General features: G+C 41.2%; 1 protein-coding gene and 1 non-coding gene across 2 annotated transcripts in view; both read left to right on the forward strand.

The window, feature by feature from the left end:
* TNPO2 (transportin 2) overlaps positions 1-21,120 on the forward strand; it is a 32,473-nt gene continuing 11,353 nt past the window's right edge. The window contains exons 1-17 of the mRNA XM_060764931.2: positions 1-206; positions 3,999-4,109; positions 4,417-4,492; positions 6,324-6,473; positions 7,264-7,370; positions 8,919-9,052; positions 10,970-11,051; positions 12,781-12,903; positions 13,447-13,565; positions 15,790-15,850; positions 16,620-16,788; positions 17,518-17,670; positions 17,921-18,146; positions 18,568-18,739; positions 19,683-19,769; positions 20,143-20,250; positions 20,686-20,844. Coding sequence (XP_060620914.1) covers positions 4,011-4,109; positions 4,417-4,492; positions 6,324-6,473; positions 7,264-7,370; positions 8,919-9,052; positions 10,970-11,051; positions 12,781-12,903; positions 13,447-13,565; positions 15,790-15,850; positions 16,620-16,788; positions 17,518-17,670; positions 17,921-18,146; positions 18,568-18,739; positions 19,683-19,769; positions 20,143-20,250; positions 20,686-20,844 — 2,025 coding nt within the window. The 5' untranslated portion in view covers positions 1-206; positions 3,999-4,010. The remainder of the gene's footprint in view (positions 207-3,998; positions 4,110-4,416; positions 4,493-6,323; positions 6,474-7,263; positions 7,371-8,918; positions 9,053-10,969; positions 11,052-12,780; positions 12,904-13,446; positions 13,566-15,789; positions 15,851-16,619; positions 16,789-17,517; positions 17,671-17,920; positions 18,147-18,567; positions 18,740-19,682; positions 19,770-20,142; positions 20,251-20,685; positions 20,845-21,120) is intronic.
* Positions 18,343-18,410, forward strand: LOC132769573 (small nucleolar RNA SNORD41). The gene has a single exon (XR_009630898.1). It is a non-coding gene; the product is annotated as a small nucleolar RNA SNORD41 (small nucleolar RNA).

Below are 21,120 nucleotides of genomic sequence, written 5' to 3' on the forward strand. Positions count from 1 at the left end.
CGCACTCGGCCGGCGGTCGTGCCTCGACGTGCGCAAGCGGCTTGGCTCCTCCCGCTCCTCTTCCTTTTGCCGGTCACGTGAGCGGCAGGGACGGCGGCCGGCCCGGCTCATCGCCCGCGTGTCGCGTTCTCCTCCAGCTCGCCGCCCCCTTTCCGCCTCCGGAACCGACGCCGCCGCCTGGGCCTGGGCGCGCCGGGAGCGAGCGGGCAAGTACGGGGACGGGCAGGCCGAGGGGGAGGAGGAGGAGGCCCCTCAGCGGAGCCCCGCCGAGGGGGAGGAGGGGGAGGCCGGGAGTGAGGCGGGCGGGCGGGGCCTGAGGGCGGGGGTCGGGACAAAGAGGAAGAGGAGGAGGAGGAGGCCCCGCCGCCGGCGCCGCCGCACACAAAGGGGCCCGCGCGGCGTGGAGAGAGCGGAGCCGGCGCCACACGCGCGCCTTAGTCACGCACCAAGAGCCCCTGCTTTCCAAACAATAGGGAGGGGTCCGTTGTTTTTGTAAAAAAGAAGAAGCCCTCAGCCGCGACGGGATGCCGCCCCACACGAAGCGCCCGCTTCTCGGAGGCCTCCCGCCTTTGGAGGAGGGTGGGAGGGAAGGAAGGAGCCGAGCGCTGCCCTGGGCGACCGGCCAGGCCTCTTTTGTCCCGGGAGGCCCTTGATCGCGCGAGGCTGGTGTCACGTGCCCCCGGGGCCCCGTGGGGAAGCGGCGGAAGTGGCCAGGGGGGCGCCGGGGAGGGGACCTCGGGCTGAGCACGTGCGCTGCCCAGCCTCCGGCCCACGCGCTCATCCAGAGGGGCCTCAACTTTTCTTCCAGGAGTGACCCCCTTCCCGCCCATTTTTACCTGGCCTCAGGTATCTAGGACTACATCGCATGGGTCTAGAAATCAGGCGTTTACTGAAAACAAAGCAGCATTTGCAGTGCTGAGTTCCCTTTTGGTGGAGTACAGCTGAAGCATCTTCTGCAGAGTCCACTGTAAACACTGCGCCTTGTTGCTAAAAGATTTTTGGAAATGGTGGCGTTTAGAAACACTTTTCTGTTGCCAATTTTTCTTTTGAGCAAAGGGGGACCCCACAGGATCCACGGTTTAATAAACAGTGATTTACCAGACTAGAAATAGGAGCGCCCCCCCCCCCCCCATGGCCAACAGGACAGCTGACCGAAAGATCAGTGGTTTGAATCTGGGTAGCAGGGTAAGCTCCTGTCTGTCAGCTCCAACTTTCCATGTGGGGACATGAGAGAACCCCTCCACAGGATGATAAAACATCCATGCCCCACCCCTCAGGCAACAGCCTTGCAGATGGCCAATTCTCTTACACCAGAAGTGACTTGCAGTTTCTCATGTTGCTTCTGACACGAAAAAAGCCAGACTAGAATGGCCCTTTCTTGACATTAGCTGAGCATCCCATATCCAAGATATGCCCAAATCCCAAATTGTGCACGTGGGTGTGCATGTGGGTGACTGAGAAAAAGTCGCCTTTACTTTCAGATGGATCAGTGAAAATGTTTTGTGCACAAAATTATTGTGCATAGAATTACCTTCAGGCTATGTATATAGAATCAAAGTTGGAAGAGACCCCAAGAACCATCCATTCCAACCTTGTGCCATACAGGGACACCCAATCCAAGCACCCCAAACAGATGGCCATTCAGCCTCTGCTTATAAATGTCCACGAAGGAGGCTCCACCACACTAATGCTTTCTAATGTTTAGGTGGAATCTTTTCTCCTACAATTATTGTTGTTGGTTGTGTGCTTTCATTGTATCAGGAGTATGTATTGCTTCATTGTATCAGGAGTATGTATTGCTTCATTGTATCCAGAGTAGCAGAAAAGAAGCCTGCCCCCTCCTCAATGTGACATCTTTCCACATATTTAAACATGGCTATCAGGTTTCCTTCTCAGCCACTTTTCTCCAGACTAAGCATATCCAGTATAAGATGCATATCAGCCGAGTTTATCAGATGGTTTGGCGGGGGGGGGGGGGGGGGGTTGGACTGTAGTTTGAAAAAGACATGAGTGAATTCCTATTCACACTGCATGTATCTTATTTATAATGCCAAAAAATGAAAGAACAATAATTATTTTAAGTGAAGAACAATTTTAACCAACATGAACTTAACATTATTTTAATGGGAAGTGTGCCTGCTTTTGGTTGATGAGACAGTCAAGATGTTGTGTGCCTTCCAAGTTGTTTCACACTTAGGGTGACCGTAAGTCTAAAGTTTAGGGCTGGATCAATTTACTTGTGGGCCGCATTTGGCCCATGGGCCTTAGTTTGGGGACCACTGATGTATAAGAAACAAAACCTCACAACCTCTGAGGATGCTCGCCACAGATGCAGGCAAAACATCAGGAGAGAATGCTTCTAAAACAGTGGTTCTCAACCTGGGGTCCCCAAATGTTTTTGGCCTTCAACTCCCAGAAATCCTAACAGCTGGTAAACTGGCTGGGATTTCTGGGAGTTGTAGGCCAAAAACATCTGGGGACCCCAGGTTGGGAACCACTGTTCTAAAACATGGCTATACAGCCCGAAAAACCTACAGCAACCCAAATTTAGACTTGAGTCCCATTTCCAAGATACCCCCATTATGTAAATATTCTAAAATTAAAATAAAAGACAGAATACTCCTGGTCATTCCAGATAAAGAATACTTAACCTGTATTATTGCAACAGTTGGATTTTAACATTGAGATTGTGAATGATCCAAGGGGACTATATTTACAGTCTCTTGAAATTCAGAGAAGGAGCTACCAGTGGGGCCTCCACTTGCTTTTTCACTCTTCCTTGAGAGGATTTTTCCAAACTGAAGATCTTGCATTTCAGCTGGCAGTATGCTCCATTTTCTAGGGCTTACTAGCACACCAGTGAGCATATGGCTCCAGCCTACTATTAAGTCTTTGCATGGGGGCCCTTTAAGCTTTCGTTCTGATAATTAGACTCAGAATTAATTGGTAATTGAAGGTATTGAATTCAAAAGTAATACGCCTGTGGTACATTTATTGTAGGTAGTAGTTGCAATAGAAAATAAAAATTGACATAAAGGTTCTGATGACTTACTAAATTTAAAGTAGGCTAGTGACTTCTTTGAAGTAGCCGAATGCTTCCATAAAAGGGATATTCAATCTGCAATAAGATTTAGAAGGGATCACACAAATAAAGAATCTCAAAGGCCTGGTGAAAGGATATCTAGTTGTGTTGCTAATTGATATAACTGGCCGTATTTAAAACATGCCTATGTCAAAAAATGTCATAGATACAAAATATGCCATGCAGTATCTAGAGATTGGGAAATGCAACACATGCACAGCCCTGCAAGAAGATGTCTGGATTGCATGCGATACATGTTTAATAATTGCATTGTAGCAGACATACCTGCTCATACATAATTTTACTAGGTAGTTTCTGCAAACCTGATATAATCAGGAGCAATAATCACAACAACCTGATGGTATGACCAGCTGCTTAAATGTAGAGAGATGTAGGGTTACATATTCTTCTATTATCTATGGGAAAGACAAGACAACCTCTGCAAGTCCCTGATTAGCTTTTGACAAGTCAGTGCTGCAATGCTAAATGCTAATTTCTGTATTAATATATCTTTCTAGATCTTGATAGCAAAGTCCCCTGATATCTGTGGCATTTAAATCCCTTTTAATTTGTTGTATTCCTTTTCTTATCCAGGTTTATTTATTTATTTACCATATTTGTATACCGCCTTTCTCAGTCCGAAGGCGACTCAAGGCGGTTTACAGTCTGCAACAATTTAATGCCCCAATACCATAAAATACAATTAAAAACATTAGCATATAGGTTGAAGCAAGACAGTATTCTTTTTCCTGGGTTAATTGTTTTGATTGCATATAGGTGCAGTGTGTGAAGTTCTTTCTTGTTTGACATTGCCTGAAATACCTGAGTGGCATTCTGAAGGAAGTGGGTTTACTGTTGGCTGTGCATTTGATTCCAGTATTTCTTTTTAGATCACTCTTGTACCTTTTCCAGGTAGGCGGTTTCCATCATGGATTGGCAGCCTGATGAGCAGGGTCTCCAGCAAGTACTTCAGTTACTCAAAGACTCCCAGTCTCCAAATACAGCAACCCAGCGGATTGTACAAGACGTATCCTTGAAATTATTAAGGTTTCTATAGACATTTTTTCAGATGGTGTCAAACAAAACAAATTTCCATTTATAGGGAACTACAAATTACAGGGGAAAACAGCAATTGATAATACATTATTAGTGGGATAGGCAAATACTCCAGAGATTAGCTATGAAGTTATATTTTTGGGATGCAGCAAAAATCTATGCCTTCGTCTTTAAAACATTAGGGTCTCTTTTCTCTAAGGATTTGGTTTGAATTAAACTATTATGCAGATGTGGAATTTACCTGAATTTTAAGAATATTTTCTTAACTAGTATTTCAGAAACTGAAACAGCTCAACCAGTTTCCTGATTTCAATAACTATTTGATATTTGTCTTGACGCGGCTGAAATCTGAGGGTATGACTATTAAATATGTCACAACAAAATTTAACAAAAATGTCTGTGTGCATGTATATGTGCTGAGTTAGTATCAAGTTTTTATTATTCCCTAAATCTGTGGTCAAATTAAAGTTTTTCCCAAAAATGAATTTCTAAGAGCATTCTAGCCAGTTAGTGGCCTGAATAGTCCAGAAATGATCAGGCATGATTTAGTGTATTGAGAGGGGCTACTCAGCCCCTCAGGTCTGAGATGACAATTTGACCTGCTCTCAGCTGTGCTTTCTTGTGAAAAAGTGGATTGAATTCTGCAGCCTGCGGTGGTTAGAAAAATGCACTCAAAACTTGTAGTTGTTTTTGTTAGCTGTTTCTTGCGATTTTTGCCTTTATATTGGAGTTTAACCTAATTTGTTCAAGGAAGCAGTGCAAGGGTTAATCTGCAGAGCTTTTTGAAGGCAGGGAGGCAGTACTCTAATGAAAGGTCCTAGACAAGAGCAAGCTCATTGTACAAATGAAAATGAAGCGTTAAGGAATACTGAAGATAAAGGTGCCTTGTGACTATGATGACTAAAGATCTAGAGAATCTTTTTTTGTGTTTTAGTCATGTCCAAAGAACTGAAATAATTTGAATCCCTACACTTCTTTGTCTGTGCTGGGATTTGGTGAACAGTACTTCTTAATTCAAAATTGGCTAGTAAAATCAGGTCTTAATTGTAGATTTTTGTGACTGAGAATAAAGGATCTTTTAATTTACTTGCTAAAGGTTTTGTGTAATTGAAAAGTTTATATTGCATACATTTTCAAAATAATGTCACTTCATTTATTTAATGATTCCTGGTTCTTATATAGCAGTTCTGTCTTTTTTTCTTTTTCTTTTTAATTGATACAATATAAGAGAAATAGGGCAGGGATGGGGATTAGAGTAAGGAAGTTACATGGAATAGAATGGTATTCCCGTGGTGGATAGTAAAATGAAAAGTGATGAAAAAAGAAAATGGTAATGCTGAGAAAAATCAAAATCAAAAAATTGTGGCAGTTCTGTCTTGTGTTTATTTCTACAGAGTTTGCTCCAGTAAAAGGAGCCCAGGCAGAGATGGGCTTTCTGAATTTTTGGTTTCTTTGGGATAGGGGCTTCATTGCAGTTCTGTTTGTTGCTTGTTATGAGAATGCAAAAGCAATGTTTGTTATTATTGGTATAAGTTGCAACATAGGTAAACAACTGTCAAAGGCTAGAGATCTCTGTGGGACCTTGGAGGACTGCACCTTCACCTGAAAAAAATCTAATCCCCCTTTTGGGAATATAGAGGCATTCCCCAAATTTTCAAGGCCTTTATTATTCTTTATTATTGTGCTTATTTATATCTCACGTTTCTCTCCATGCGGAGACTTAAAGTGACTCACAGTAAAAAGCATTACAATACAACTTAAAATATACAAATATTAAAACAGTATTAAACATCATCAGTATTTTTAAAAATGGCCTTTCTGCCCACATTGAGCGTGGACAGGTCCCCTAGGAGTATCTACTCTGTTGTAGTTCATTTTGACAAGGATGGGATACCAGTTTGCATCCTAAATAGTGTGTTATGGAATCATGACCCTGAAGCCTTTCCAAAGTGTAGTTGAATGCAAGAGGGTCATCAAAAGAAATAATAACTTGCAATGAACTGAAGCATTGATATGAATTCATACACAGTTTTTATATGCTCAGATGTAAATGTGTGCCATTTAAAAATGAACTGGTGAATGTACTAGTATATCAGTGTCACTAACCAGCCTCAGTGTATCTGTACTCAAAATCAGATGGTGTACTGCATGAAATATCTTGCTCCAAAACAATTTATTTAAACAGATGAGCCAACTCGATCTCTGAGTGGTCTGATCCTGAAGAATAATGTGAAGGCTCATTACCAGAGTTTTCCTCAGCCTGTTGCTGAATTCATTAAGCAAGAATGTCTGAACAATATAGGGGATTCTTCCTCCCTCATCAGAGCTACCATAGGTGAGTACTGGAGAAAATATGGAATGACATCATATTTGTCTTTCAAACAAGCTAAATTTATATTGTTGAGTCTCATTAGACTTTTTGTTTACTTCTATGAATATTTGCAGGAAGAGGGTTATATAATAGCCTTCTCAAAATCACTACTGTGAAGCTGCTTACATTTTTAATGAGAGAATATATTATTTACACTTGCATTGAAATCATTCATGGTGTAAATTGAATTTTTTATGTTTATGTGACATTTACATGTATAAATTTCAGTTTGAGTCCTACAAGTTTGTGAGACTAACATCAGCTGTGCAGCTGGGAGGATCAGCTCAGACATACATGGGTCACAGTAAGGGTGGGGTATCTTGGACACATAATTCTCTTATGTGTCCGAGAAGTGATTCACTTTCCCCCTAATCTTTGAAACTACCCAAACTGGATAAGCAGTTCTACAACTTGGATGCAAGATAAAAATTGTTCTTGTTATGTTTCAGTGTGTTTTCCAAGTCTGGCAGCTGAACACAGGCCCCCAGTACATAGAGTTAAGTTGGGCAAGCAGGATGCTTTCCCATTATCAAAGGAATGCCTTCAGTTAGATAACAGCTCAAATTATATTGAAAGTTACCTTAGTTGAGAATTTGCGAATTAGAAGTATGTGAGTAGAAACTTGGTTTGTGTCATAATGGATTTGTGGTTTTAAAACGTCTTAACTTTTGAGGACCAACATTTCTGATAGGAGATGTTGCTAAAATAGGTTTGCCGTCTGGTACTGAACACGTCTTGTTTCTTCTTCTGGCAGGGATTCTCATAACAACCATTGCTTCCAAAGGAGAGTTGCAAATGTGGCCAGAGCTCTTGCCCCAGCTCTGCAACCTGCTCAACTCTGAGGACTACAACACGTGTGAAGTAAGTAGGAGGTTACGGTATTCAACTAAAAACCTGATAGCAGTAGGCAACAAGATCATCTAGTTAAAGTAGTAGAATTTTAAGGGACAGGCAGTCCCCGAGTTACAAATACCTGACTTGCAAATGACTCGTAGTTAAGAACAGGGATGAGACAACAGGAAGTGAGAGAAATCTACCCCTCAGAAGGGAAATTCACTCCTGAAAGATTGATCACGGGGAAAAGATATCTCAATTGAAGCTTTGTCAGCAATCATTATTTCTACAACAAGCCAGATATTTCAAAATCCAATGTTCAGAGGGACAGAAAGTGAGGTGAAATCTTCTTAACAGGGGCACAGACAGTCAAACAAACCACCACAGGGGTGCTAACTCTTCCCTATGCTACCCAAAGCTTATAGAGAGAGAGAGAGAGCACGAGAGAGAGAAAGGGAGAGGATAGAGTTACATTGAAAAAAATGTATCTGTTCCAACTTACTAACAAATTAAACTTGGGAACTTCAACTACAGAACCTATCTTGTTTGTAACTTGGGGACTGCCTGTATTTGACATGGAAAGACTTTGTGAGTCTAGAGTGAGGAAACAAACTGTAGTGTTTTATATTCAGTGTGTTATGCCTTTTAAAAATGATTAGCAAGAACACAGTGCTTTACTTCAGTCTTACTCAAATGACTTGCAAGCTAATCCTCTGCTGCATACAGATAGGTAAGTCCCTCTGACTTCACGGAACTTAACTCACAGGTAGAAATCTGTGTGTAATAACCCTGCAAAAATGAATTAAACTTTATCAGGATAATTGGATATGTGGAAAATGAGTTGGTTTGGTCTGTATTCTGATTCAGTTTTCTTGAGATTCAAGAACCAGAATCAGTTACAATAGATTCAATTAAAATTAAAAGATACTGTGTCGTGGAGCTTTTCTCTGAATTACTGAACTGAACTGACCAGAATCCCTGTGCACATAAATCCAGTTTTTTGTTTTCTCCCTCCGCATTTTTTAACATTTCCACTATATAAAAATAAATGTGTGTATAGTCTTCTGTTTTAGTATTGTTTAGCATGGGAGACACTTGCCAATCTACCTCAGTTCTTCCTGAAATGCTACCAGTATATACTGTTTTGTGTTGTGCCCACCCCCTTCAAAATGTGAGATCAAAGATGACTCTCTGGTTTCATCTGTTTTTTCACTTTAAATTTCTCACATAGGAAGTAAGGCTGTTCCAGGAATATGCCAGACTGCTCCCAAATACTCTCTTTAAAAACAGTCCTGTTGCAACTTCTCTTACAGCATCCCTAGCTATTTAAACAGTTAGTTGGCACATCGCAGTCTGCTGCGTGGGAAATCTGGCTGAGTAGGAGGACAACACGTTCTTTCAAACTGCCAGATTGTCACTTAAATGGCTTTCCTTTGGCACAGAGTGAATGTAGCTCATGATGATCTGAGTATTGGAGCCGTGCTATCATTGCAGGTTTTTAAGTGGAATTCAGCTATTATTTTCCTCTTATCTGACTTCATATAAGTAATAACTAACTAATGTTATCTTCTCCAGGGGGCTTTTGGTGCCTTACAAAAGATCTGTGAAGATTCTGCTGAGCTCCTGGACAGCGATGCTCTCAACCGTCCCCTTAATGTCATGATTCCAAAGTTTCTTCAGTTTTTCAAGCACTGCAGCCCCAAGATTAGGTATACACCTGCTGTTTGCTAATCTCTAGTCTTTATTCCACAAATTGAGCATGATCAGTTGTTAATAATTTGCATTTAGTGTGCACCATTTTGGATCAAAGCTAAGAGCACTAGAAATAAAATGATGACAAAATATATTCAATTTAATCAAATCAGAAGTGAGCAACAAGTAAACAATCAACTTAAGAAGTAGCTACTTATCTAGACTAAGTGAAACTATAATGCTAGGCAACCAGAAACAAAAATCATGTTAGCTAAAGCCTGGATTACTAGTAGCACGTGGGAGCATGATGCCTCTTTGTTTGTCTATTCATATATGGAAACAGAGTAATTAGAATGCCTCCATTAACCATAATGTTTAGTTTATATGTAATGGGAGCTATAGTTAAATACTCCCAAAGAAGCCAGAATTGTTTTTATGTGCCTTGAAGTTTTTCTTGTGTAATGGTGACAATAAAGCGTATACATTTCCCCTGAACTGAAATCTTAATCTCTGTCTATAAATCAAGATATGAAACCTGGACCTGGCACTCTTAATTGAAGATTAAACTGCAGTTTCCATGCTTAAATTGAATGGGAAACTGAGGTTTAATAAACCTTGGAAGTATTGTATTCTGCTATGAGCATGGAAGGAGGGATGTTGTGAGTGCAAGAGATGTTCATTGTCATGGGTTATTAGATGGTGATTTACTGCAGTGGTTCAACGTAAACCAGAAGCAATTGCTTACTGGTTATAAGTGGCAGGAGAGAACATACTATTTAGTTACCTTACTTGAAACAGTGGGAGCAGCTGGACAAAGCACATAGTTTTGTTTCATGGTTTATTGCTGCATGCAAGTATGGATACGTTTCTCTTTGATTGACTTCATGGTTTCCTGAGAGAAGAAAGCACCCAATGTTCAGACAACAAAGTATCTGAACAGTTTGTTAGCTTTTGAGTGTTGCAACCCATTAATTTTGTGAATTAGTATGCTTCTGGTACATAACAAAGCAGATTTCCCAGTTTTCCTTCCTTTGTTCAGTCTGAATCAACCAATACTCTCCTATCCCCTCTTCCGATAGAGACAGTAATATCATGAATGGAAAATGTTACCCATGTCTCATATGGAATACACTTCTACAGTATTTTCTTCCAAGATAACAGGATTTTGCTAAACTATTGACCTGAGATTTGCTTTATTGCTTAGAATGATTTGGCAATCTATTTCAATCTTGGAAATGACTATTTTCCAAATAGCTTACCTTCTCAAACACAAAGAGCTTAGAAGTTGGCTAAACATGATTTTGATACACAAGTTTCTAAAACCCCAAATTAATAAAGCTAACCTGTTCTAGAGTCAGAATGATGGTTCCAAGGAAGCTAAGTTTGGTGGGATGAAGGGTCAGGTTTGTAAACAGGTAACTTTATTCAGCTATATAGATACTGGTGCCGGATAAAGAAATGTATTATTTTATTTATATCCAGCATTTCTTCTAGTGTGGAATTCAAGGCAGCTCACAAGGCATTTGAAGCTGGAATATAACAAAAATAGTAATAGTAAAAATGACTTAAAAGACAGTTGAATAAACCTATGTATTTAAATCAGCACTGACTTTAAAAAAATTACATTGTAGAAATTGATTAACAAAGCTATCAGCAACTTCATTAAAAACAGCCAGTTCATGGCTCTACAGCTTATCTAGATAGTAAAGTATCCAGAAACAGAATCCTAACTTCTAGTGGGAGGGAGTCTACAGCCTGGGACCGTAGTAGTAGAGTCGAAAGTAAGCACCATCTTAAAACCTGTGTGTTCTGTGATGTTTGGCCCGGTTGTACTACAGACTAACCTGAGGCTGCTGTGTTTGACACAACCTAATACATTGATGAATAACTATTGTAGTAGTTAGATTACAGTAACTTTCTTTTCTTTTCATTAGGTCCCATGCCATTGCTTGTGTTAACCAGTTCATCATGGAACGGGCCCAGGCCTTGATGGATAATATAGACACTTTCATTGAGGTGAGGATTTCGAGTGCCAGTTGCTGCCTGCGACAGCTAAGGCATTGCATTTCATGACTGCATATGTTTTAGGTGCAGTTGTTAGATGTTTTACTTTTCAAGTAGGAAAGAGTGGAGACCCGTGTCTTCTGAGGCTGGTTTTGTATCTCTGAACCTCTACAGAGCCTTTTTGGAGGGATAAGTTGCGTCATTGAGAAACCACCAGGAGAGGCAGCTCAGCTTTTAAATAGGATGCAGGACCCATGTGCTGTTTAGCGTTTTTAGAAATGAATGAGTGTTTGGCCTTTTTTTGTTCTGGAAACTTGATTTCTGTTTATTTCTGTGTGGAGTGACATCATCATAGTTTAGTCCATAAGGAAACTCCAGGATTCCATGCTTTAAAGTCACCATGTTAGCTAAATAGTCTCAGAATCATAGAGTTGAAAGAAACCCCAAGGGCCATCCAGTCTGATCTCCTGCCTTGTGGTGGTGTTGTTGGTTCGTTCAGTTGCCTCCAACTCTTTGTGACCTCATGGACCCGCCCACGCCAGAGCGCCCTGTCAGTTGATGCCACCCCAAGCTCCATTGAAAGTTAAGAATTGTGTTGTTCCCCAGATAAAGTTGAACCGCAGCTCTCAGGGTTCCTCGCCATTAGAGGTGCTTGCTACAGTTCCTGGAAGTTGCAGTAGAACAACCTCTGGAGGGCAGTGTGGTTCCCATTTCATCCTTCACTACAGGCAGTCCCTGAATTGCAAACATCTAACTTAAATCTGACTCCCAGTTACAAATGGGTGAGACAACAGGAGGTGAGAGGAAATCTGCCCCTAGCAAGGGAAATCCACTCCTGTAAGAATTATCATGGGAAAAAGATGTCCCCCCTGAAGTTCTATCACCAATCCTTGTTTCATGACAAGTCAAATCTCAATTGCCCCAGGGACAAAAAGTGAGGTGACAACAAAACAAAAAATGCAGGGGTGTTAACCCTTCCCTTTCCTATCCAAAACTATAAAAATGTTTTGGAGTTCTACTTAAAAATGTGCCTGTTCTGACTTACATCCAAATTGAACTTAAGAACAAACATACAGAATCTCTAGTTTGTAACCCAGGAACAGCCCGTATTTGGGTTCATGCTTAGGTAGATCTTTCGAAGAAGGGAAAATGCAGGTTTTTAACATTTGCATCCTTAGCTTTTTTTTGTCTTGACGATTTCTTTTTACTACAGTAATATATCCATGGCCAGAGGCAGCCTTAGGAAAAGCAGGGTCCAGTGCACAGTTGAAGGTATTTGGTCTTGCCACTAATACATATTTGCCTCAGGCATAGATAAACATAGTGTGGCCCTGGCTGTGCTTCCTGAGAATAAAGTTTCTGTTTTGTGCTTCTGCACCTGAAAATGTGCGGGCAGTGTGGAAACCTCAAATGTATATAGGTTAGTACTGTTAGGCCTTGTATAGCTGTCCTTCCTTATGTTTTCTTCCTGTATATAGTTGCTGTCCACTTAACAGTATCATCACTTGCCAAAAATAAAAGCTTTGCAGTGAATTTGTTTTCAGAATAAGCACATCTGTGCATTTATTGACAGTGAAGCTTGAAAATATGCTTCCTTACAGAGGAGAAGAAACCATCCCATTTCTGAAAGCTTTAGAAACACTTGCTATGTTGTGAAAAGACTGGTTTGGGCATGTTGGTGGGGAAGGGTTGGAACCTTGACAAAGATTGATAAGTTGATATTAACTATTCCTCTTGGCAGCACTTGTTTGCCCTGGCAGTGGATGAAGACCCTGAAGTTCGAAAGAATGTTTGCCGAGCATTAGTGATGCTTCTAGAAGTGCGGATTGATAGACTCATCCCTCACATGCATAGTATAATCCAGGTAAATGTCCTGCTTCGGCCAGGATGGTCTCCTTGGAATCTTCTCTTCACATAGCATATTGTCGAACACTATTGAAGCTTGGCAGGAGTTTACTGATTCCTGGCAAATGAGTGAGAAAACAAGATGCAGCCTTACTTACCAGCTGGCTTGTTTTATGGTAGATTTTTTTTCTGGCAACTACTTCTCTTGCTGCCTCTCCTGGCAGCCTTATAACTAGTCATTTTCTCTCCAAGTATCAGCTGTTTAGATTTGTTTCAGCAAGTAGGGCTCTAAAGTATATGTTCCATGATACCTGACTAAATGTAATGAGAAGTAGCTGAGTCTTGCTCTCATGTCCATACCATTCCTTGGTTTTGGGGCAGGCTTGTTCTTTGGAGCCCCCATTTGATTTGCTGTTGCTAATGCAGCTGGTCACCATGAAGTCTTTCTGCTTCTTGAGGATAAATACATTTTTGGCATTCTGTGAGATGGACACAGAAAAGTTGAAGCAGAATGAAAAGCTGAGTGAAAGCTTGATGTTGCTGCTCTTTTCCTCATTCCTAGTACATGTTGCAGAGGACTCAGGACAGCGATGAGAATGTGGCCCTGGAGGCATGCGAATTTTGGCTGACTCTTGCTGAGCAGCCCATCTGCAAGGAGGTGCTGTCTTCACACCTGGTGCAGTGAGTAGTTTTGCCTCAACAGGAATCCATTCCTCTCTTTCCAAAATGCATGCCTTGACACCTGTTTTTTTTTTCTTTCAAAAAGCAGCAAAATTGACACTGTAACCATTTGGGGGGGGGGGGTGCTTTGGCTTACACATGCTGCAATTACGCTATCTTTGGGTTGTTGTGAGCTTTCCAGGCTGTATGGCCATGTTCCAGAAGCACTCTCCCCTGACGTTTTGCCCACATCTATGGCAGGCATCTTCAGAGGTTGTGAGGTCTGTTGGAAACTAGGCAAGTGGGGTTTATATATCTGGAATAATGTCCAGGATGGGAGAAATAACTCTTGTCTGCCTGAGGTGTTAATTGGCCCAGATTGTTTGTTGTCTGGAATTCCCCTGTTTTCTGGGTGTTGTTCTTTATTTACTGTCTTGATTTTACATCAGGAGAGAATGCTTCTGGAACATGGCCATATAACCCGGAAAACTCACCGCAACCCAGTGGTTCCAACCATGGAAGCCTTTGACAAGACATTACATTATCATTTCTTAGTAATTTTGTGCAAGCACAATGATACCATAGCTGGCTTGCTGCTAAGCTAATTCTGCTTCACTGGGATTCATCTAGCCCTTCATAGCTCAACACATACACATATAGATGCTCCCTGGGGAAGCTAAGTAGGTGTAAAGTCTAGCTTTTATGGAAGAAATGCTGGAGCATCAGAGTCGTTGCTTCAATCAAGCTTTTCCCTCATTGCTGCTAGAACTGGGAAGAGATGTGTATAATGCTTTTTTACCACATGATTCCAGAAAGTAAACAAGTGGGGAAAAAAGGAAAATACAAAGGTAGTGTAAAAACAATTGCAAAAATAAAATGTTGGGAAAACACAACTTAAGCAGTTCACATCAACTCATCTGAGACAAAGCAGCTTAAAATTCCCCCTCAAAAAAATTAGTTTTTCACCTGGTGCCAAGAAAGTTTGTTAATATAAGTGCCTCTATCGGCCGTGCTTCAGTCACAACCATAGATGGTGAAAGCTTTTAATTTTCACAGGTGTATCTACAGTTGTGGGAGAAGGTGTTTCTATGGTCTTAAAACATATTGAAACAGATAAAAGGGGAGGTACTTTATTCCAAAGATGTGTAGGGCTTTAAAAGCAAGTTTCATCAGTCTGAATAGGGCTCCAAAGTAAACAAGCAGCCAACAAAACACTTGTAGACATTGTAACATATGTCTGATTGAACTGATTAAATTTCTGGGAACTGTATTGTGTGTCAGCTGAGCATATCCTCCATAATCAGTCTGAGGTTACTATTCTGTCTTTGTCTAGAATCATAATCAGGGAAACTGACAGTGCAGTAAAAACAGAGGAAAGGCTTCTAGCTGATGTTAGATGGTATCATGATGTCAAAGAGAATCAACTGTTGGACTCCCAAAAGAGACCATCCATCAGAATGATTTTGTTACTTATTAATGGTGACCTGCCACCCCTCTCCAATCACTTTGCCCCCATTCTCAGGCCACACCACAGTTTAAATCAGCCTCACACTGAATTATGTGCACACCACTTGTTGCAAATCCATGCAGTATACCTAAGCATGATACTAAGGCGCTTTATTCAAAATTAGGGTAGATAACGGGTTTTTGACTTAGAGATGTGTTGCCATGGAGTTGCTGTGCACATTTGTTATGTGTCTGGAGTCATCTGTTTTTCATCTAAATTGGCAAGAAAAAGTTTAACTTTTTTTGTACTAGCCTTCTGGTTTGGGCTGGAACATGGACTAAAACTTTCTGTTGAATGTGTTGTTGGCTTGGCAGCACAGGCTCTAACATTGGTAGGTTGGATGCAGATGTAAACATATGCACTTGGGCTGGTGGAAGTGAATTTCCGCAACTGCTGTTCCCTGTGATGCTCCTAAAGTCACCATGCAAGAGGGTCAATCTACCCTCCTAAACTTGGTGGGCTGTGACCTGAAAGAGACCCAGGATCCACCTAAAAGTGTGTATGGACACATTCCGTGAGCTAAAGACCTTCCGTCCAGAGAAGGCAGGTCCTGTATCCACCCCAGTATGCTTGATGCATAGAAATCTCTTTTGGGATGGTGCAGGCATTATCTGCACTGTCAAAGCAATCAAAATGACAACATATTCTTGTTCCTATTTGCCTGCAGTGCTTACTGTGATCTCTGTCACTCATCCTGAACCCAAGTTGCTGAACTACTTCTTCCTTTTCTTGTTATAGATTGATTCCAATCTTGGTGAATGGAATGAAGTACTCTGAAATTGACATCATATTGTTAAAGGTAATCTGTGACCCTTGAATAGGTTTGAGTTCCTTGCTTTTGAGCAATTATTCCTTATCTCTGTTCCCCACTTATTCATGTAGACTGTTTACATAGTATGACACTTGAAATGCTTCCTATGTTGGATTCTTTTATAATATTTTCAGATTACTTTGATTTCATTGCTCGTTAGGTTAGTGTTACTGTGACCATCCTTGGTAACACAGTCCAAGGGAGTGTAGCTGACAAATCTTCTGGTCTGAAAGTAGTCTCTTCTGTCATCACAACTGGGAGGGATTTTCCTTGCCAGTGTCCTCTGAGTCCATTTGGGGAGATAGGGTGGTATATAAATAAAGTTTGTTGTTGTTGTTGCTCTGCCTAGTACAAGTCTGAATCTATGGTTTCTCGGAATCCGTTCTGTGCTTCTTGCACTTAATGAGAAATACATACACTTACACACATTGTAAATATCCAGGCAAATGTATTCATGGAAGTGATGTATAAACATATAACCTTCACCCTGATCACAATGATGGTTGGTTGTATTCGTACTGTCTGATCCATGGAAGCCTGGTCTGAAGGCTGTGAACCTTCTCTGCCAGGGATTAAATTGGCATTCAATGGCTTTGATAACAGCAAGAGGAAAGGGTTATGGTTCTTATACCTTGCACAAGTCAATCCAATAACAATGCAGATTTGGGGAAATTATTCAGTATCTGTACTGGCAGGACCATTGAAATGGAAGGCTGTTTGAGTAGCTATCACATGTGGTCCCTCACCTTAATTGCAGGGAGATGTGGAAGAAGATGAAGCCATCCCTGATAGTGAGCAGGATATCAAACCTCGTTTCCACAAATCCCGCACAGTTACCCTGCAGCATGAAGAGGAGCGGTTACAGGCTGATGAAGATGGCGAGGATGAGGATGATGATGATGACACGCTGTCCGATTGGAATCTGAGTGCGTATGGGAATAACAAGCCATATTCTGGGGCAAAATGTGGTTCTCCACATGTTCCTGGACTGCAGCTCCTAATATCCTTAGCCAGCAGAGCCAGTGGTGAAAGTTGTTCCAAGTTGCAGTTTTGGAATGTCTGGAGGGGCCTCACTTTGTATCCTCTCTCTGGGATTCATGGGAGACCAATATGGGTGTGTTCTGAACCAGTAGTACCGGCATGTGTACGTATATGATCTGGTGGTGGATAGGAGATAGAGAATCTGCAATAATTTGTTCATTTTATCATCTAAACCTCTAACCACTGTACTTAACATATGGGAAATAGTTATTTGGTTTTCTCCATTTAGGTTTTCGTCTATACAGTTAATTAGCAATAGGAAATAAGTTATCTTTCTTCTTTGAACAAGTTGATGGTTTCTTATATGATTATTTTTCAATCTAGAGAATACATTTTCCATAGTCTTCTTGAGTGTGTTGGGAGGCTGTAGAGAATGAAGCAGTACCAGGAGTTCTTACCCAGTGTCCATTCTGCTTCATTTTGGAGTAATAGTTCTTAGTGGCTAAAACGAGTGTGGGCATGGTGCACCTCATAATTATTTTCCCACTAGAAATAGCCCTTGCAGGTTGATCGTACAGGAGGGACCTTTGTCTTTTGTTTTGTTTTTTTTTTTTGAGGTGCACTCGAAGCTTGGTTCATGCTGCTTCTGCAATATGGCCCTGTTTCCCCTACAGGAAAATGCTCTGCTGCAGCCCTGGATGTCTTGGCCAATGTCTTCAGAGACGAGCTCCTTCCACATCTGCTTCCACTGCTCAAGGGGCTGCTCTTCCATCCTGAATGGGTCATCAAGGAATCTGGAATCCTTGTTCTGGGGGCCATTGCAGAAGGTAGGCCCTCCTACTACAAACTCAGGCAGGTTGTCTGCCTCTACTAAGGTGGAATTATTGGCAGCCCCTTCATGTAAACTGGGAACCGCCCCCTCTGAGTAGGTTCTTTTGACATGCAAAGAAGAGTGTACTAAATTCAACCATTCTGTTATTGGATGGATAGATATATAAGCCGCCCTGAGTCCCCCCTCGGGGGTGAGAAGGGCGGGGTATAAGTGCCGGTAATAAATAATGATTTTTGCTTTTCTAGGCTGCATGCAAGGCATGGTTCCATATCTCCCTGAGCTGATTCCCCACTTGATCCAGTGCCTGTCTGACAAGAAGGCCCTGGTGCGCTCCATTGCTTGCTGGACCTTGAGCCGCTATGCCCACTGGGTTGTGAGCCAACCCCCTGACATGTATCTCAAGCCTCTGATGACAGAGCTCCTCAAGCGAATTCTGGACAGCAACAAGAGAGTGCAGGAGGCTGCTTGCAGGTACTTGGGCAGTATTAAGTAAAGGGTCTCTTGCTAGGTTGAGTGGGTAGTGTGTGGAAAAGCAAAATAATACTTTTGAAAGATGTGTGCCTCCAGTTATTGTTTGTAAGTTGAAACCAGACTAGATTGTCTAGTGCCTTTGTGCCGCTAGTGTGTTCTCATTAAATTAATCTCTCTGACATTTTTAAGGCTTTCTTTGGAAGTGATGAAGTTGAAGTTTGAGCATTGCAGTGATGTGTCTTGTGTTCGTACTGTCTGATCCAGAGAAATGCCCTTGTTTTTCACCTCAGAGGATGCACTTGAGTTTATAACTAAGCCAGTTTTATTTTTAAGTTCTGTGGGAGAAGAGTCAATAGACATGTTTGGTACTGCTCTCATTTTGGTGCAAACCCATTACTTGTATTTTTGTAATTTTATTTAGTGCATTTGCAACTCTTGAGGAAGAGGCCTGCACAGAGCTAGTCCCATATCTCAGCTTCATTCTGGATACTTTGGTTTTTGCATTTGGGAAATACCAGCACAAGAACCTGTTGATCCTGTATGATGCAATTGGCACTCTGGCCGATTCTGTTGGGCATCACCTCAACCAGCCGGTATGGCATTCTTCCTTATTGACGCGAGTGTTGACTCACCTTGAGTAATTGCTTTTGAATGAAGTACAGTCACCTCAGTATCTAGAGTGTTATTATTTTGTTTTCCTTGTAATTGTGATATTATGGAACAAAATTTCTATTTCTATTCTTTTTTCTTAAGGCAGAAATCTCTAAACTGCAAGGACATCACATATAAATTCATATTCCAGAGTAAAATGGATCATGTGTGAGGATATCTGTTTAAGATGATTTCCACCAAACTTGTTTCCTTCATGCTAAAATTGCATAGTTGTAATGTCTAGAGAAAGGAAAGTCAGAATTGTTCCTTTTCTGGTGGTTGAATCTGAAAAGAAAACAATGAGGGATTTCCTAAAGAAAGTGCACAAGGGGATCATGTTTTGCCAACAAAAAACCTAGCACTTTTTATCTTTGCCATCTGTAGTTAAAGGATCTCAAGTAATGGGGCTGGGAGTGGACTATTTGGCAAAATCAATTCGAGATCTGACTTCTTATAAAGCTATTATTTGTTCATTCTTTGTGCCGACATTTTTTCCTACTCCACCACATCTGTTCTCAAAGGCATTGTATTTTTTTAAATCCTATATTTTTTGTTTTTTAATCTGCATTTTAAAAAAAATCCCTTCTGTTGATACAGTTCTTTGGCTGTTCAGTGCACAGTTTTTTATAACTTATGTTCCTCTTGAGGTGATTGGAATAATTTGCAAATTTAGTAAACTTTGGTTGTGCTTGGTGGAATTCTAGAAGAAATCTTGCCTATTTTCTTCGGCCCAGAAACAATGATGACTTTTGAAAATACAAGACATTCGAATCCTGAAGCAGTGTGTTGAGTGTTTTTCAGTTCTGAAGGTTTCTGGGCTTTGTTTTGTGATCTATGCTTTTGTTGGCGCTGACAGATGTTTGAAGTAGTTTTCTTCTTCTCCAGGAATATATCCAAAAACTGATGCCCCCGTTGATCCAGAAATGGAATGAGCTGAAGGATGAGGACAAGGACCTCTTCCCTCTTCTAGAAGTGAGTGACCAGTTGTGAATCATCTGGGTAGGCTTCAGTGCCTCTGTTCAAAGAACTACGTTCTACAGTGCCTGGGGATCATGATAGTTGAAAGTGATTTTTTTTCTTAATTTCTTGTAGAACATTGATTAAAGTGGTATTTTAGGAATGAGCTAAAGCCTTACTGATACATTCTGGGAACACAGGCTGTCTTGGGTTTCCATGTTATGGACCCTTTTCTCAAAGAGGCATCCTGGTCCTTGTTTCACTGCTCTAGCTTCTTGAAACATTTGAAACATTTACATTGATCCCAGTGGTCTGCCTATCTAAAGTATAAGGAAATGTCAATAGTCTTCAGTCATGTCTTTTGAGTCATTATTTGTTTGCTTCGTAGTGTTTGTCATCTGTAGCAACTGCTCTCCAAAGTGGTTTCCTTCCATACTGTGAACCTGTCTACCAGCGCTGTGTGACACTTGTGCAGAAGACCCTCGCCCAAGCCATGGTATGTTAGGCTGGTATCCATGGAGAATTTTACAGAATGTTGCCAAAATACTACAATTCTTGGTTCTTGCTTTATTGGCGGTTAGCCCATACACAAATCAACCTCAGTTGGGAATAACTGTACCATATTTAATAACCAAATAATTACAGCTCAGTCTCTTCTTTTCTGAAATGTAGCCTAGGGATGAGGAATTTTGTACTCTGTGCCCCCTCCCAAGTATGTTTTGTTCATAATCTTTTCTTAAAACTTCTTTTCTGTGGGGGTGGGGGTGGGCAGAGGGGATATGTTTGTACATGGCTGCAGAGATCTTAGGTAGCTGCCCACCCCAACATATTTGTTCTCTTCAAAGCATTGCTCATTGTGTTGGAGGGTTTTTGCTTATTTTGTTTTCTTGGGAGGTTTTCATATTTTCAGACATTTTATTATTATGCTTAGATGTACAGTCAACACCCAGACCAATATGAGGCTCCTGACAAAGATTTCATGATTGTTGCTCTCGACCTGCTGAGTGGTTTGGCTGAAGGCCTCGGGTGTCATGTGGAGCAGCTTGTGGCACGGAGCAATATTATGACTCTGCTGTTCCAGTGCATGCAGGTGAGTGATGGATGTGGAGCTGCTTTGGCGAGATCTTGGCTTTTTGAGGCTGAGAAATTGTGACTTCTTGGAGAATGTTGTGAGAAACCTGAGCCTAAATTTTGCACTGCATAGGAATATTTAAAGAGAAAGTTGAAAGTGCAATGACCCAAGACTGTTTATTGACAACTGCTATGTCTTTATGTGATATGTGATTTTTTATGTGACGTGTTTACTAATGTTTAATATTTTATCGGGGAGGATCAATTTTATACTGTTTTTATTAATGGCATTGAA

The sequence above is a fragment of the Anolis sagrei genome, chromosome 2 (genome assembly GCF_037176765.1).
Source record: "Anolis sagrei isolate rAnoSag1 chromosome 2, rAnoSag1.mat, whole genome shotgun sequence".
NCBI classification, from domain to species: domain Eukaryota; kingdom Metazoa; phylum Chordata; class Lepidosauria; order Squamata; family Dactyloidae; genus Anolis; species Anolis sagrei.